Source organism: Manihot esculenta, chromosome 5 (assembly GCF_001659605.2).
Source record: "Manihot esculenta cultivar AM560-2 chromosome 5, M.esculenta_v8, whole genome shotgun sequence".
Taxonomy (NCBI): domain Eukaryota; kingdom Viridiplantae; phylum Streptophyta; class Magnoliopsida; order Malpighiales; family Euphorbiaceae; genus Manihot; species Manihot esculenta.
The window spans coordinates 16,228,840-16,248,072 of NC_035165.2; the positions used below are offsets into that span (position 1 = coordinate 16,228,840).

Below are 19,233 nucleotides of genomic sequence, written 5' to 3' on the forward strand. Positions count from 1 at the left end.
ACTCACACTTATTGCTATTGCTAAAAAAAATATTCAAGTATAAATATTTTTTTAATACCATTGTACATTTGTGCAATGTTGTTGGAGGTTCTTGTAAAAAAAGAGACATGCTTCGGGAAAAGCAAAGAGAGAAAATAGTTGAAGGAATTGAAATTTGAGAAATAGCAATTAGACAAGGTTTAAACCAAGAGATGTTAATAAAGAGATCAGGAGATACTCCTTGGAGTTCTCATTATAGTACATTAATTAATTTGATACATTTATTTTCATATGTGATTGACGTTCTTGAGTATATTTGTGAAAATGGGAATGATGATCCATAAAGAGGTGAAGCAATTGAGTTGCTAGATGTTATTGGTCGTTTTGAATTTATTTTTGTGTTGTTTCTCATGAGAAAAATTTTGGGAATTACTCATGACTTATCATAAGTTTTGCAAAGAAGGGATCAAGATATTGTAAATGCTATGCAGTTAGTTAAAGTTTGTAAATGTCGTTTACAAATTGTAAAAGATGATGGTTGGGAGTCTTTACTACTTGAAATAGTAAAATTTTGTGGTAAACATGATATAATTGTATTAGAGATGGATGATTTGTACACAATGAGAGGGAGATAAAAAAGAAATACTGAAAAGATGACAAATCTTCATTTCTATCGTGTTGAGTTATTCTACTCTGTCATTGATATGCAGTTTCAAGAACTTAATAATCGTTTTGATAAAATGAATATAAATTTGCTTTTATATATGACATATCTTGATCCTAAAGATTTATTTGATGTAAGCAAATTGATGGAACTTACAAAATTTTATCCATGTGAATTTTCTCTATGGATAAAATTTTATTTTATTGTTGTATAGACTAATTATTTTATTTTATTTTTTTTAAAATTACGTGCAATAAAGTGAACATGTGAGGTTTAAGATTTAATTCCCTTAATCATTTATTTCCTCTATAGTAATTCTCCATTTTAATTAAAGATCATTGATGCAAATAATCATGCCACTTGAAAAACCATCGTTGCAATTAAGATCATGGTTACAGGCAACAAGTTGAATTTCCTTTTCTTATTGTTATCTGTTTTAAAAACCACCTCCAAACCTCTATATGATTGAGACTATGTATCAGATAATTGAACCATCTTCTTCCCAACATTATGACCTCTAAAAAGTCCAATTAAAGAGGAAGGAATGCTTTCAACACCAGTTGAGATGTCTTCAAGTATGTGCATCTTGCCAGCCCGAAGATGATCACAAGTTGTTGAAATGAAATCAGCATAAACATTCAAAAAATCAGCAGCTAAAAACCCTTGGATTTTGATTCTCCTATACACAATATCTATCATATCAGGTGCAGCTTTTCTTCCGCTATCTGTATACTCAGAGATCACACCACAAATAGCTACTCTACCAAACAAATTCATGTTAGCTATTGCTGCCTCTTGCATTTCTGCCCCAACATTGTCAAAATATATGTCAATCCCATCTGGGAAGTACCTGCAAAATCATATGCAAGCATCAGAATTGACACTGGTGAATTTAATTTTCTTTTTCTAAAATTTTACCCATACTGACCTTTTGAGAGTTGCCTTCAAATCTGTTTGTTCCTTATAGTTGAATGCATCATCAAAACCAAGCTTTTCTTTCAGGAGTTCTACCTGTTTGGCACTAAAATCAGGAGTCTACCATGATAGAAATTGTTTTCTTAATACTATTAAGTCAACGGCTTGACAACAGTTCAAAACGTAGTTTGCAATGAATTTTAAATTGTTATTATTGATCTATAACAATAATTAAAGTATTTAAGAAAATAATTTATCACCGTTGCCTTACTAGTGAAATCACATAACTAGACCTTTTCTTTGCTTCCGGCGCAGCCAACCACATAGCAACCGAACAGCTTTGCATACTGTCCGACCAAATTCCCGACCGATCCAGAAGCAGCAGATACAAACACCTTCTCCCCCTTCTTGGGTTTGCATACTTCGAAAAACCCAGCATAGGCTGTCAGTCCGCTAAATCCTGCAACAGCAAAACCAAAGAATTTCCAGCGTACATCTTTTTGCCTTTTACCATGAACAAAGAAGCTAAATCTATGAAGTTCTGCAATAAATTTTAAGTCAATACCTAGAATTCCAACATGGTTTGACAATGGAAATCCCATAAGTTCCAATTTCCTTAGCATGCCACCTGGTTTTATGACACTATATTCTCCCCATGTAATGAGCCCTACAACCAAGTCACCTTTCTGGAATTCAGGATTCCCAGAAACCAAAACTTCTCCCACTCCATAACCATTAATAGCCTGCCCATGAAAATCAATCCAATCATTTGCCAGATGATCAGCAAGAGATATACTATAAGCCATCATCAGGAGTTGGGATTTACCTCGCCAGGATTAATTGCAGCGGCTAAAGTGGAATATATTTGTGATGAGCTCTGACTTTTCATGCGGTTTAGCTGGTAAGGATCTATGGATAAATAGAGATTTTTCAGTATAACATCATTTGAACCAGAGTCCAGCAACAGGGAAATAGACTCTGATTTGAGCTCAAAATCACTCTCTTTTGGTGACCCATCTATATGAGCCTTGATTACTACGTAGCTGTTGCTCACTGCCATTGCTGTTGCTCTCCCCTGTCAATAATTCAGATCCACAAAGAAGAAGCAGGATAGGAAATTAATGGCATGTGCTTCAGCTTATCTCAGGTAGCACGAGTACCATTATGTACAACTACTGCTGCCGAGAGAAATATACCAAGGAAAGAAAGCTGACAAAAGTGGAATAAAATGTGTGAAAATACCTAGGCTACGGAGAGATTCTAACATCCTTAAAAAAAAAAAAAAAGAGGAGAAGACAAAAACTTAGATGTTAAAACTTATGTCCTGAATTGCCGTCCAAATGTCCACTTGCTAATTTATACTTGCCCTTATCAAGATTCATTCGGCTACTTAAAGGCTTGGCGGAGAAGCTCATAGGAAACAATTAAGAGCCCAATAACATTAAGGCCCAATCAAGATTGCATAGCCATATACTTTCATATTGGAGTAAGCTTGCTATATCCATATAAATAAATATAATGAAGTTGAACTTTCAAGTGGCAGCTTATTTTTTGGCCAAGTGGCATTGTATATGAAGAGAAACGGTTGATTTCTCTTCCCTTATAACTATAGAATCTAAAATATTTATTGAGATTGAAATAAATGACCCTATGAGAAATGGGGAAGCTGGTGAGCTTGGGTCTTGTGGTGCTGGTTTCTTCCATGGTCTTCTAGCGCCAATGTTTCTTGCATGCAAATTGAGTTGGGTTGAACTGTGTTGGGCTCATTTGTAGTGAGCGCTTCAGAGTGGGTTGATGGTATATTGTTTGGATTCTCACTGGCCTACATCTTGTATTTTATCCTCTAGGTCATGTTCATTCCAATTTCTAAGCATGCTAAAAAAGAAAAATTCCTCCATTTGGTATGATCCATTTTTTAAGAGAAAAATTCAAATAAAATCTTACAACATTATACATGAATTCATTTAAAAAAATAAAATTTTTATAAGTTAAAAAAAAATCAATTCTTCCATTTTAAAAAAAAATTAAAAAAATTAAATTAAATTGAATTATTGTTAATTTTCTTTTTAGTCCAAAATAGGATTTAGCTTTTGGATTTGTATACAACTGACTTAATTTGGAGCAAAGCTCGAAGTTATACTCCAATGATACAATAAGATTTACTTTACAAAAAACTACAACATATATCAAAGCCCTTAATGTAATCTATTTAGTAATTATAAACCTGATTAGATGTAATATTTATCTAAAAGAAAATTTATTATTTAGTTCTTATTTTATAGGTAAATTCATTCGTTAATTTTTCTGTCTTAGAAAATATATTAAAACGTTTTTAAAGTTTAAAAGTCTACTAATTAATTTTTCCGTTACTTTTACACGTTAAGTATTGCAAAACAGTTTAAAATACTTTTATATCGAGACTAATTAATAGATTTTTTATAAAATTAGGAGATTAATTAATGAAACACAATGATTAAATAATAAAATAATTAATTATTAAAATTAACGGATATACTAATCAATAAGTTTTTTAAAATATTATAATCATTTTAATTTATTTTTTAAAATTAACTAATAAATTAATTTTTTTAAAATATAGAGATTAAATAGTAAATTTTTCTGATCTCAATTGGTATGAGATGACTTATTTTCATAGAAAATATCAAATTATTACGCCATGTAAATATAGAAAAGAGAACTTGTATATTTCAATAAAAAAACAATATAGAAGTTGAAAATATTATAATTTCTTTTGGTAATTAAACTCAAATCAATAAGTTTATTTGTCACGTACATTTTTTAAGGATGTGTATGCACATTTAGTTTTCCTAGTTAATACGACACTATTTTCTTTGGTTTTTTTTAAAAAATAATATGACGTTATTTTCCAAATATGTATATTGTTTTCTTAATTACTTATATAATAGTACTAATTGGATAGGATTTTCTTTCAAAATTCTTTTATTTCGGTAATGTTCAAGATTTTAACCAAGGTTATTACAAATAGAGTGAAGACTCTCCAATCCAAACTTACTAGTAATAATGAGGCAAATTTTGTTCCAAGCAGATAGATTATAGAATAATATCATTATTATTCAAGAAATTATTTATTTAATGAGAACGAAGCAGGGAAACCAGTTGGGTTGTAATTAAAATCGATTTAAAAAGGCATATGACCGACTTAGATGAGCTTTTATTTATAATACTCTGGTAGACTACGGTGTTCCTCCTTCTTTGATTACGATGTTGGTTAATAGTTGGGAAGCTAGCAGTTCTCGATTACTGTGGAACATAAATATATTAGATTCTTTTAAGCTCACGTAAGGAGTTCGCCAGTGTGATCCACTCTCACCTTATCTTTTTGTGCTTTGTATGGAGTGGCTTTCTCACAGTATCAATAAAATTGTTGCTGATGGAATTTGGAATCCAGTTTGTTTGGGTAGAGGCAATGTTCCTTTGACTCATCTCTTTTTTTACAGATGACTTAGTCTTATTAGTTAAAGCTTTAGTGGAGTAAGTTCAAGTTGTCTTGAATGTTCTTGAGGATTTCTGCTAGTTCAAGTTGAAGCTTTAGTGGAGTAAGACTGCTTTTGTGTCTCAAAGAATGTCTCTGCAGATTTGGCTAATGAAATTAGCACTTTCTTGGGATTCAAATTCACAAATAACCTAGACTTTTATCTCGGTGTGCCTGTTCTTCATGGTGGGATAACCCCTTTATTCTTTCTTGGAGGATAATGATGTGTGCATAAGGAAAGAAATACTTTACAACAATTTGAAGCATAAGAGAACTTGATCATTCTTCACAAACTCCAAAATTCATGTTTGACTTTTGAATCCTGAGAAACAAAGTTACCATCGAGCAATTCAAGGTTTACGAGATGAGAATTATATTTGAGAAGCATGACAAAATAAGAAAACAAGCAACACATTATTCAATGCGTGTGGACGCGCAATATAAGTTTAGCTCGTATAATACATGTATGAATAAAATGCACTTAGACCCATATTATTATTTTAGTATTTTAATATTTTATTAGACTTATTTTAAATTAAGTAGGCCCAATTTATGTAGCTAAATTCGTGCAACCCATAAGGAGAAAGAGTTCTCCTAGTCCAATTAGGAAAAGGATTTATTGTAATCCTTATTGAGGAAAGTTTGACTATTTGATAAAGAATCCTTCCTACATAGGAATTCATTTTTTTACCACTAGGATTAGAGTTTTAGAAAGCTATAAAAATCTCTCTAAGTGGCAGCCATAAATTTCATGGAAGACTTATTTTGTGAACTGTTGTTATTTTCCTTTGTAATTGAAATTATAGAGAATTTTGTTTAACTTTGTATTGCGTCAAGAATTGGAATCTTATCGAGATTAGTAATTTCGTGGCGATTCCATTCTTTTTTTTTCTTATTTGATTATCTACATTATTATTTATTCATTATTCAAAAGTGTAGTAGAACGGTTGAAAATTAATTTTGGTATGTGACTTGATATTATTGTGTGTTCGAGATTTTATATTACATTGTTAATATGAGATTTTGCATCAATTGGTATTAGAGTATAGGTCGTAGATAAATTTTAATTTACCTATTTTTATTATTATCTTTTTTAATTTCAATATCATAGTCATAGTTGTTAATTCGTTTTTTTATTTCAGTAGCTTGTTATCTTTTCATTTTGCTATGTTTGCTTTTCAATTTTGTGTTATCATAATTTTTAATAAAAAAAAAAGAAGAAAGAAAGATTCAGATATGAAATTTTTTTTAAAAAAAATTACTTCTTGAAATTTCATTTTTTGAGGTTGAATGCAAGGAAAAGAGCAACTTTGCAATTTGTTTAACATATACCTTGATTGAAACTTTTGGTTTGAGACTTTGAAATAATTACATGCCTAAAATTTTTATTGTTATGTGGTTTTTGCTAGTTTAGAGCTTTTAAACTTTGGGTATTAGTTTAAGTTCAGTTTTGACTTCTATTAGAGGAGTGCGAAATTCTTCTATTTTTGGATTAGCATTTTCTTTTAATCTTTGTCATCTTTGTTTTATTTTGTTTTTGGCATTCTATACACACAGGGTGACATAGTGCTGTATGTTACTCATTAAGTTTCATCTTAAGCATACTTATTGCATCTTGTTCTAATATTTTATTGTGTGCATTTTTGCCTCTAGATTTTTCTTTTACATTTATTTATTGTTTAGGATATCTCTAATCAAGAATCTAGCCGCTTCATACTAACAATTAATGGACAAAACCTAGAATTACATCAGGCTGGATGATAAGGTCTAAGCGTTGAGAGAGAACAAAAGGATGAGTCAAAAGCAAAACCAAAATCTAGAGAAGTAAGGGTATGAAGAAGACTGCAGAAGTTATTCAGTCTCCCGAAGAAGGGATGACCAAGGTAAGTATAAGAATTATACTCCACTAAATAAATCACAGAAGCATATTTTAATGTGGATTAGGAAAATGACAAGGAGGTCATATGGCCTCCCAAGCTCAATCCTGAGAACGCTGGAACGCAAGATAGGACCAAGCATTACTATTTTCACGAAGACCACTGATTTACAATGGAGGAGTACCGACAGCTGGAAGACAAGATCGAGAGGTTAATAAGAGACGACAAACTTTGAAAGTTCGCTAGAAAGTGTAGGGAAGAGAGGAGGTATGAACTCGAGGTAACCATTCCTAAAACCACCCTTGATAAAACCTGTAGGGGTTATACATATAATTGCAAGAGGATCCAACGATGGCAAAGGAAAAAAATAAACGTGTCGCAGAAAACATCTCGTCAGTTGAGCAGGAACCATGGGCCAAACAGGAAGTAAGATTCGGACCTGCAGACAAGGCAATAGTTATTTTCCAAAATGACCCGCTGGTTATCAACATCCGTTTGACTAGGTATTAGGCAAGGCGAGTCTTGGTGGATATAGGTAGTTCTGTTAATCTCCTCACCGTAGACGTATTTAATAAGCTAGCTTAGATAGAAATAATCTAGTTAAAGTCTCCTATCCATTAGTGGGATTAGGAGATAAGACGATGGCAATACTAGGCACCATCAATCTCCCCCTTGTGCTAGGTGATGAGAAGCACAAGCGGGAGCTGTATGCGGAGTTCAGCGATGGTAGATATCCCGCTCGCATACAATGTGATACTAGGTCGCCCTGTCCTAAACTGCTACGGTATAGTTATTAACATGGGTGCTATGTGTCTTAAGCTACCAGTTCCAGAAGGATTGGTGATCGTTCAAGGTAACTAGAAGTCAGCTCAGGAATACTACAAACATTCCACAAAAAGCCTTGAGAAAGAGATGATGCCCATTGACTTGCTGGATAAACTTGATTCACACATAAAACCAGAACCAGCAAACCCGGTAGAAGTGGTCCAATTAAGTATAGACAAAAAGGTACAAATCGGAATTGTGTTAAATGGTGAAATAAAGAATCATTTAATAGAATTACTAAAAGGCAGAGTGACCACTTTTGCTTGGTCTCCAGAAGATATAATAGGTATGGAATCTTATCACCCACAAGCTATCTATTGATAAAATAATAAAACTAGTACAACAGAAGAAAAGAATATTTACACCGAAGAGGCAGTAGGTAATTAAAGAGGAGGTTAATAAATTGTTAAGTATAGGTTTAATGAAAGAGGTCCAGTATTCTACATCGCTCGCCAACATAGTGCTGGTGAAGAAGGTGAATGGGAAATGGAGGATGTGCGTGGACTTTATGGACTTGAATAAAGCATGCCCGAAGGATCATTATCCACTCCCGTCTATGGACAAGTTAGTAGACTCTACCTCGGTCATGCAGTGATTTCTTTTCTGAATGCAATTTCAGGTTACCACCAGATCATGATGGAAGATGTAGAGAAGACTACATTTATCACCAATGTCGGGGTCCTCTATTACAAGGTGATGTCGTTTGGGCTAAAAATTGCAGACTTACCGAAGGCTAGTGTCGGGCATCTTCAAGGACATGGTAGGGTCAACAGTCGAGGTATACATGGATGATATGGTGGTAAAGAGCTGGTCCTTAAAGGATCATCCAGAAGGTTTTTGACGTACTGGATAAGGCAGGTATAAAACTTAACCCTGAAAATTGCACTTTGGGATAAAATTTGGAAAATTTTTAGGGTATATAGTCTCAAAAAAAGGCATAGAGGCAAACCCAAAAAAAATCAATGCCATCCAGAATATGGCCGATTTATATCATGCTCGGCCAAAAGGTGTTTACCATTCTTTAAAGCTTTAAAACGCAAAAATAAGTTTGTTTCGGGGGGAGGGGGGAATAGCACGTAACGACATTTGAAAATTTAAAAGCTTTTTTATCATTTCCCCATTTGATAAGCTTGCCTGTCAAAGGTGATGTTTTTTTTCTATACTTATCTGTGATGTAGAAAACCGTATGCTCGGTGCTCATTTGCGAGGACAAAGGGAAACAAAGTCCATTCTATTATACTAGCCAAGTCTTAAAATTGGCAAAATTGAACTATCTTCCTCTTGAGAAATTGACATTTGTTGTCCTGATGTCTTTCACAAAGTTACTCCATACTTTGAGTCACACAATATTGAAGTTAGAATATTTATCCCTTCTGAATAGTTTTACATAGGCCGGAGCTATCAGGGCGACTGTCTACCTGGGTAGTAATATTATCAGCCTTCGATATTAGGTATATCTAAAGAAAAGCCATGAAAGCTTAGGCTTCAGAATTGCAGAAATGACTCTGCCATAAGAGACCTCAAAATTGCCTGAATTGCATATTAAGGAGTGAAAGGTTTAGGCAGATGGTGCTTGAGGAGTTGGGGGTTCAGGAATTGGAATCCTCTTGCAGAGTCAAACCGGGATAAAGCTTTGCTATGCGACAAAACTCGCTTTTGATACTACCAACAATGTAGTTGAGTACGAGGCTATGATTATAGCCTTAAAAATCTGTTAATCAATGCCAGAGAAAGTTTAAAATTTGAGAACCGAACCTTGTCAAATACAAAGAGAAGGTTCGCTTCCTAATGGTGAGAGGTGATAATGAAGAGGCTGATTCTCTGGCCAAAATGAGACGGCAGGTGAACAACACTTAATCCAGCCATTTCAATTTGAAGAGCTACACACTCCTGCAACCTATGAGGAAGAGTCTTTTTCCATAAAAGAAGGAGAATCGTGGATGACACCCGTGTACAAGTTTCTAACATAGGATGATCTGTCGGCCGATAAATAGTTAATAAGAAAATCCTCTAAGTGTGCACTAATTAATGGTTAGTTGTATAGGAGATCCTAAACTCAACCATGGCTACATTGCGTAACAGAAGATGAGGGTTAGGAGATCCTTAAAGACATTGATAGGGGTGACTGCGGAAGTCATAAAGGGGCTCAGAAGATTGCCCGAAAAGCATTTAAACAGGGATACTACTGGGCAATGATAATGCAAGACGTGAAACAACTTGTCCAAAAGTGTTGATGATGCTAGATACATGCAAGCATTCCAAGGACCCCGGGAGAGATGCAAGCAGCAATCGAAAGCCTAAGGCCTTTCTTTTTAGTGGGGGCTAGTCATTCTTAGCCCATTCCCAAAAGCAACTGGGTCAAGAAAATTTGTAATAGTAGCGGTGGATCATTTCAGCAAGTGGGCTGAGACCGAGGCAGTTCAGTCCATCACCACCCAATAAGCGATATCCTTTGTTAGTAAGAACATCTTCACTCGGTTTGGTATTTCAAAGGTAATAATTACTGACAATAGGACTTAGTTTGTTAGTTCTAAGTGCAAAGATTTCTGCAGAAAATAGGAGATTGACTTAAGATTCAGTTCGACCTATCACCCACAGACCAATGGATTGACTAAGGTCACAAACAGGACTATCCTGCAAGCGCTGAAGAAAAGACTTGATAAAGCCTAAAGTAACTTGCCTGATGAATTATCCCATATACTCTAGGCATACAGAACAACCCTAAGAATAGCTAAAGGAGAAACCCCTTTCTCTCAGGTATATGGGGTCGAGGCAGTAATCCAGTGGAGGTCCAAGTATTTTTAAAACACAACATCCTAAAATCTCAAGAAACCCTGAAGAAATGCAGTTCAATCTAGATCAAGTCAATTTTTACATGAACAGGCTGCAATCAGAATGGTGTTTTACAGAAATAAGATGTCCAGAATGTTCAACAGTAGAGTCAGGTCACGTATCTTTAATGTAGGAGACTTAGTCCTTAAAAAGAATAAATGTAACAGGTGGTAGTGTCGGGTTTGGTAAGTTGGGTGAAAACTGAGCCAAGTTAGATGGCTGATTCATTCCCCACTCCTGGAATATTTGTAATCTTAGAAAATTTCATCAATAACAATTAATGAGGTATTTTTCATGTATTATGTTATTCAGTGACAAGGAATGATGGGTTTGCCTTCTCCGAAAAAGATTAAAGATCATTCACTAATAAAAGCCACAAGGCAGGTATCCACCAGGTTTAATGACCAAGTGTTAGTCTCGCTAACTGAGGCATTTTATGCCAAGCCATAAGGCAGGTATCCGTTAGGCTCAATGACCAGGTGTTAGCTCCACTTTTATAAAAATTCCTAAGGTATTTTATGCCAAGCTACAAGGCGGGTATTTGCCAGGCTCAATGACCAGATGTTGGCTCCACTTTTATAAGAAATCTTCTAAAGCATGTTATGCCTAGCCATAAGGCGAGTATTTGCCAGGCCCAATGACCAGGTGTTAGCCCATGTTTATAAGAAATTCTATATGACATTTCATACACAAGTCATAAGGTGCATATCCACCAAGTCACATGTCTGGGTGTTGGTCTCATTCTGTAAATTTTTGAAGTTATTTATTTTATGGCTACTAGTTAGGTCAATGACTGAGTGTTATGTCCAATTAGTGAGCCTCTTTTAGTCATGTTTTTGTAAAGAAAATAATTATCAAGTTCTTTGATTGGGTGTTAACCTCTTAGCCAATTTTTTAAGAGATTATTTAAGTCTTGTTTGACGATGGTTGAATGAGGGTTCTGGACGAGTACGAAGCATATAAACACTTAGTGATAGAGCATATTTTAGTCCACTTTATCTTGATATTATTGATGATTATTTACATGATTTCTGCTTAATTTAGTGCTTTTGATATTATTTTGCAGAAAATGGTGAAAAATGACATTTTGGAGAAAATTCCCTTAAAATTGTCTTAAATAGAGCAAAGAAGAGCAAGCCTGCCAAGTTGAAATCAAGTGAAGCTAAATAAGGAAAGTGGCAAAGAATGAAAGAACATTCAGCCAAAGCAATTTGAAATTCAAATTTCAAATCTCCAAGTAGCCTTTTTCTTATTTAAGAAACCAAGTCTCAAGTTGCCATAAATGAAGAGCCAAATAAGGAAAGTATTTTGAATTTTAAATCTTCAAGATTCATATTCAAATTTTGAATTTCAAAATCCAGCTTATTAAGGAAGCCAAATCCAAAGATCACATGCTTGCCACCTCATGCCTTGCACATTCAAAATTCAAATTGCAAAAGGAGGCTCCACCTTCCTTATTTGTGCATGGGCGGCAAGGATGGTGTGAAGGCAAGTCTTGGGCACCTTGGGCAGCATCTTGAAGACACTAGGGCAGCAAGCAAAGACCAAAAGACCCACTCCTTTTAATTGAAGACAAGCCACACGTCCAACCCCTTCACATGTGTGCATGGACGGCATGGAAGCACTTGGGCAGCATGGGCAGCCACTCAAGACTCACGTGGGCAGCTTCTTGAAACCCTAAGACAGCACCTCAAGACATATATAAACTCTTCTAAAGGCCAGCCGACCAGCACTCTCCATTCAACACCATTCGGCCAAGGCAAGGAGGCGCACCAAGTCTCTTCTCCTCTCCACCAATTCGGTTCCTTTTCTCTTGTTCTTTCCTTTTATTTTCTATTTTGTTTCAGCCATGAGTGGCTGAAACCTTTTATTCTAGTTGAAGATTGGTTGAAACTAAGGTTATTTTATGGATTGTGAGATCTGAACATAAGCTATTTGTCTTTGGTTTGTTCAATATTCATACAATTTGGTGCTTGAATCTATTATTGCTTTGTTGTTTTGATCAAATTGGCCACTTGATTCTTGATTGCAAGGTAATTGATTGTTAGTTTGGATAATTTTTAGTCCGTAATTGCTGAAATTATTCAAACATAAGAACACTTGGTGTAACAACTAAGGAATTGTGTGATCGAGCAACATCTCATGCATTTGAGTAGCTAGGATTGGATCTCTCTATTTCTTCATGCAATTGACAATTGTTTTGATGCCTAAGGCCCAAGGACATTCCTTGGCAATTTGTTAATTAGTAATTAATTAGAGGACGTTCCCTAATTGATTTAATCATAAGGAGAGACATGGTGGTTGAAGCGTTTTCCATCTCCATAACTAATCTATTGAATCAATCAAAAGAACATAAGTTTCAATGATCAATCCAAATAACCAAAGTGGATCCATCTCTTCAACTAGACCTTTCTCATATTCGATATCTCTTTATTTCTTTTTACTATTTGCTTCTTTTATTGCTTTCAGTAGTTGTTAATCAAATCAATCTCAAAACCCCCAATTTTACTTTTATTGCACTTTATTTTTATTCCGCTTTCAGTTACTTGCTTTCAGTTGCGCTTTCAGTTAATTCTCTTGGTCTTGTTGAGAAAAATAGATAAGTTTTCAATTCTCTATGGATTCGATCCTTTACTACTATCTGCAGTATTATTATTGTTGATAACCGGAAAGGTTATTTTTGACCGGTTTCGACAACCGCGAGTCAAAAATTGGCGCCGTTGCCGGGAAATTGATTTAACTTATTTATTTTTCTTTCATGACCAGATCTGAACGTAGGGACACTCTACCTTACGATTCAAAAATTGAACGCACTCTCAGAAGACTAGGAAACCAAGCAGTTCCGCCTGAAGAAGCTCCCATCACACCTGAAGGAGTCCCCTGCGCAAGACCTTCATCTGAAACCACTAGATCACACCACCAAGTTCCTGAAATGGCAGAACATCATGCCCAACATGCTGCCCATAATGGACATGCTGTCCATGACCAAATAATTCAAGAAAATCCAGCCATGAGAGTACTAAGACCAAGAGAAAGAACTATGAAGGAGTTGGCAACACCTGTAGGTGATCAAGCACCACTTTGCATCAATTATCCACCTCTGACAGTTCCCTTTGAACTGAAAACAGGTTTGATCCATCTTCTTCCTAAATTTAGAGGTCAAGAAAATAAAAATCCACACAAGCACTTGAAAGAATTCAATATTGTCTGTTCATCTATGAGACCTCAAGGCATTTTTGAAGATCATGTTAAGTTAAGAGCTTTTCCTTTTTCACTTGATGATTATGCTAAGAATTGGTTATTTTATTTTCCACCTGGATCTATTACTTCTTGGGATGATATGGTTATAAATTTTCTGAATAAATACTTCCCAACATCTAAAGCCATTGGCATAATAAGAGAAATCACTAGCATAAGATAGAAACCATCTGAGGACTTATATGATTATTGGGAAAGATTTGAAAGATTGTGTACAGATTGTCCTCAACATGATATGTCAGAAAAGTCACTCATAGAATTCTTCTATGGAGGACTGTTGTCATTAGAAAGGAAGTTCATTGATGTAGCCTATGGAGGCTCAATTGCAGACAAAACACCTAGGGAGATGAGAGAGTTGATCTCGACCCTTGCAGCCTCATCTAGGCAATATGGAGAAGAAAAGCAACTACAAAGAGAAGCCCATGAGGTAAGTACATCTACTCTTTCCTCTCAAATCTCTGCACTAACCTCTGCCATGACAAATTTCTTCACAGGCCAGACCCAACAAGCCCAGCCAACTAGGCCATGTGGGATTTGTGCATTCGTAGGACATCCAACTAATCAATGTCCTACACTGCAAGAGGATAGCCAGCAAGTGAATGCCATTGGAGGGTACAACAACCAGCCTAAAAAACTAACCCCAGACAAAATGTCAGTGCCATTATCTTGAGAAGTGGGAAAGAACTTCAAAATGCCAGATTCAAGGAAGAGAAGCAAGTTGCACAAGAGCCTGCACAAGAACCAATTGATTCAGAAGCCTCTCCAACGCAATCTGAAGAGCCATTTGCGCAAAGGCAAGCCTCTGCACAGTCTCCAGCGCAATCTGAAGCCATTCCTGCGCACAAAGCTGACCAAAAGGTACGTTTTCATATTCCACCTCCTTTTCCAAAGAGATTTGAAAGAACACAAAAAGAAAAGGAAGAAAAGGAGATCCTTGAGACTTTCAAGAAGGTAGAAATCAACATACCTCTGCTAGATGCTGTTAAGCAGATTCCCAGGTATGCAAAATTTCTAAAAAAGCTTTGCACTAATAGAAGAAAGCTAGCTGAAAGAGAGAAAGTAAGTGTAGGTGAAGTTGTTACTGCTGTAATTAAAAGAGAGCTCCCTACTAAATGCAAAGGTAAAGGTATGTTTGCGATTTCTTGTAAAATAGGGAATGTTGGAATTAAGAAAGTTATGTGTGACCTTGGTGCATCCATAAATGTTATGTTTCTTTCCATCTATAATTCTCTGAATGCATGTGCACTGAAAGACACAAGAGTTGTGACACAATTAGCTGATAGATCTGTGGCATATCCCATAGGTATTCTGGAAGATGTGTTAGTTCAAGTAGATGAACTTGTCTTTCCTGCAGATTTTTATGTGATTGATACTAAGGAAGACAATTGCAATGCTAGCTCTGACATCCTTCTTGGATGTCCTTTCTTGAGTACTGCTAGGACTAAGATTGATGTGCATGATAGTACATTGACTATGGAGTTTGAAGGAGAAGTAATTAAATTTAATGTCTATGATGCTATGAAATATCCACATGATATGTCCCCTGTTTATGGTCTTGATATTATTGACTTCTTGAGTTAGGAAACGTTTGATGAGAATCAAGATTGTATTTTGAATGATGATCTTTGCAGGAATGAGAGCCAGAAAGAGCCAAAACTGAAAGAGACAGTCTATAGCATCCAACAGGTAGTTTGCAGTCAAGCACAGAATGAAGAAAACTCTGTTGCACCACCTCAAAAAGGCCTTGCGCAGACTGAATCCACCACCATCGCGCCCTTTCAGCTTCTGGTCGCACCTCCTCAATCTCCAATGCAGGCGAGCTCTTCCAGTTCCCTTTTGCAGTCAAGCCTTGTGCAAGGTAAAGCAGAAGCAGATCCAACACAGAAAACAAGTCAGAAAGCACCAGAATTAGATCTAAAGCCTCTTCCAGACCATCTAAAGTACATGTACTTAGGAGCTGACAAGACACATCCAGTAATAGTGTCTAATCAGTTGAGCCAAAATGAAGAAGAAAGCCTCCTAAAAGTACTACAGAAGCATAAGGGAGCCATACGGTGGACCATAGATGACATCAAAGGTATATCCCCCATTACATGCATGCATAGAATTCACATGGAGGAAGAATGCAAGCCAGTCAGAGATGCTCAAAGAAGACTGAATCCTCCTATGATGGAAGTGGTAAAAAAGGAGATAGTCAAGCTCCTAGACGTAGGTATTATCTATCCTATCTCTGATAGCAAATGGGTAAGTCCTGTGCATGTAGTTCTAAAGAAAACTGGAATTACCATTGTTCCAAATGCTGAAGGGGAACTTGTCCCCACTAGAGTTCAAAATGGGTGGAGAGTGTGCATGGACTATAGGAAGCTAAATGCAGCCACAAGAAAAGACCACTTCCCACTGCCTTTCATTGATCAGATGCTAGAAAGGCTTGCAGATAAGCCCCATTACTGTTGTCTTGATGGTTATTCAGGTTTTTATCAGATTTCAGTTGCTCCAGAGGACCAAGAGAAGATCACCTTCACTTGTCCTTTTGGCACTTTTGCCTTTAGAAGAATGCCATTTGGACTATGCAATGCACCTGCCACCTTTCAGCGATGCATGATGAGCATATTCTTTGACTATGTGGGTAAGACAATTGAAGTGTTCATGGATGATTTCACAATGCATGGCAACTCTTTTGAAGAATGCCTTGCCAACTTGGAAAAAATCCTACAGAGATGCCTGGAATCTAACCTTGTACTTAATTATGAAAAATGTCACTTTATGGTTAACCAAGGTATGGTCTTAGGTCATGTTGTTTCAGCTAAGGGCATTAAAGTGGACAAAGCTAAGGTGGATACCATTAAAAATATGCCTTATCCCACAAATGTTAGAGAAATTCAGTCATTCCTTGGCCATGCAGGGTTCTATAGAAGATTCATCAAAGATTTCTCTAAAATTACATTGCCATTATGCAAATTGCTCCAACAGGATGTAACATTTGATTTTGATGCAGATTGCAAAAAGGCATTTGATCTGATTAAAGAATTACTTGTGACTGCTCCAATTATTCAGGCACCTGACTGGAACCTACCTTTTGAAATCATGTGTGATGCAAACAACCATGCTGTAGGAGCAGTCTTGGGGCAACGTGTGGGAAACTCACCCCACGTCATCCATTATGCCTCTCGCACATTGGATGCTGCTCAAAGCAACTACACAACAACAGAAAAGGAACTCTTGGCTGTTGTATTTGCTTTGGAAAAGTTTAGACCATACCTCCTTGGGACTAAAGTCATCATCTATTCTGACCACGCAGCCTTGTGATATCTGATAAAAAAAAAGGAGGCAAAACCAAGACTCATTAGGTGGATTCTTCTACTACAAGAATTTGATCTGGAGATAAGAGACAAGAAAGGCAAAGAAAATCTTGTAGCCGACCACCTTAGCCGACTTCCCTCTAGCTTTGCGCCATGTCCAGTCAAAGAAAAGTTCCTAGACGAACATCTGTTCGTCGCTCATTCAGCTTGAAGGATCGCACACCATGCACCTTACACCCTAGGGGAGTACTCAGTTTCCTTTGTTCTTTTATGTTTCTTATACATTGAGGACAATGCATGATTTAGGTGTGGGGGTGCATACTTCTCCTCTTCTCCTTCTTTTCTTTTCTCCTTCTTCCTTCTTCCCCTTTCAGTTCTGCGATTTTACATTGCTTTTAGTCTGCGAATTTTTTTTCTTTTCCTTTCAGATTTGCGATTTTTGCTTCAATTCATGCGATTTTTTACTTTCAGTTTTCCTTTAGTTTGTTTTCATTTATGCTTTCAATACCACACACAACCACAACCTTCTTCTTCTTTTTGATTTGCTCTACTCAAACTGATGAACTATGTTGGATGAGTTTTTCTTTCCATGACCCCATTGATGTGATGACTCTTTAAACTTATGTTGAATCAATTGCACTGAGTTATATTCATGTTTGAGAATTGCCTTTTGAATTGAATCTTTGAGCTTGCCATGGTGAAAAATGTATTGATGACACTCATTAAAGAGAATGAATTGAAATTTGTGTGAATGAACTTAACATGACTTGATTTAGCAATTGGTGTTGATTTGTCCAATGCATTGATTAAAGAAATTCAGCAAAGGCTTAGACTTCATAAGCACAATTGAAAACTATTCCAATGGTTGAAAGACTATGAACAGAGCTAGTATCCACTTGGACAGGTGACCAACTGAGTAACTGGGGGTGGGTATCACCAATATGTACCTTCACGTCAAAAGATTGGTGACTTTTTCAAGCAATATTGAAGTGCAAAAAGCTGAATAAAGTACTTCAAGGTAAGGGCAAATCACTCTGAAAGCTAGAAAATGTCTTAACTGAACAAGAACTTGTGCATGTATAATCTCTCCCTTGAGTAAAACAAATCCTAGCCATCATAAGTAAAGGGAAACAAGGAAAGAATGTGAGTAATCTTCATGCATATATTCACTGCAATGATTCAAAACAGGTGTCTTGAGTAAGAGCTTAAGTGGAAATAAGGATCAAGTAGCAAAGAAAACTTGTTTGACTATGTTTATTTGCTTGAGGACAAGCAAAAGGCTAGTGTAGGGGTATTTGATAGAGCATATTTTAGTCCATTTTATCTTGATATTATTGATGATTATTTACATGATTTCTGCTTAATTTAGTGCTTTTGATATTATTTTGCAGAAAATGGTGAAAAAGGACATTTTGGAGAAAATCCGCTTAAAACTGCCTTAAATAGAGCAAAGGAGAGCAAGCCTGCCAAGTTGAAATCAAGTGAAGCTAAATAAGGAAAGTTCTAAATAACAAAAGTGGCAAAGAAGGAAAAAACATTCAGCCAAAGCAATTTGAAATTCAAATTTCAAATCTCCAAGTAGCCTTTTCCTTATTCAAGAAGCCAAGTTTCAAGTTGACATAAATGAAGAGCCAAATAAGGAAAGTATTTTGAATTTTAAATCTTCAAGATTCATATTCAAATTTTGAATTTCAAAATCCAGCTTATTAAGGAAGCCAAATCCAAAGATCACATGCTTGCCACCTCATGCCTTGCACATTCAAAATTCAAATTGCAAAAGGAGGCTCCACCTTCCTTATTTGTGCATGGGCGGCAAGAATGGTGTGAAGGCAAGTCTTGGGCACCTTGGGCAGCATCTTGAAGACACTAGGGCAGCAAGAAAAGACCAAAAGACCCACTCCTTTCAATTGAAGACAAGCCACATGTCCAACCCCTTCACATGTGTGCATGGACGGCATGGAAGCACTTGGGCAGCATGGGCAGCCACTCAAGACTCATATGGGCAGCTTCTTGAAACCCTAAGACAGCACCTCAAGACATATATAAACTCTTCTAAAGGCCAGCCGACCA

The 19,233-nt window shown here is 36.1% G+C and overlaps 1 protein-coding gene across 1 annotated transcript; it reads right to left on the reverse strand.

The window, feature by feature from the left end:
• Positions 1-998: 998 nt before the first annotated feature.
• On the reverse strand, positions 999-2,815 carry LOC110614821 (2-alkenal reductase (NADP(+)-dependent)). Its single transcript, XM_021756496.2, has 5 exons — positions 2,385-2,815; positions 2,124-2,301; positions 1,852-2,018; positions 1,572-1,654; positions 999-1,493 (listed from the first exon to the last, which is right to left on the reverse strand). The coding sequence occupies exons 1-5, from the start codon at positions 2,616-2,618 to the stop codon at positions 1,115-1,117; spliced, it is 1,041 nt and encodes a 346-aa protein (XP_021612188.1). The 5' UTR covers positions 2,619-2,815; the 3' UTR covers positions 999-1,114.
• Positions 2,816-19,233: the final 16,418 nt, after the last annotated feature.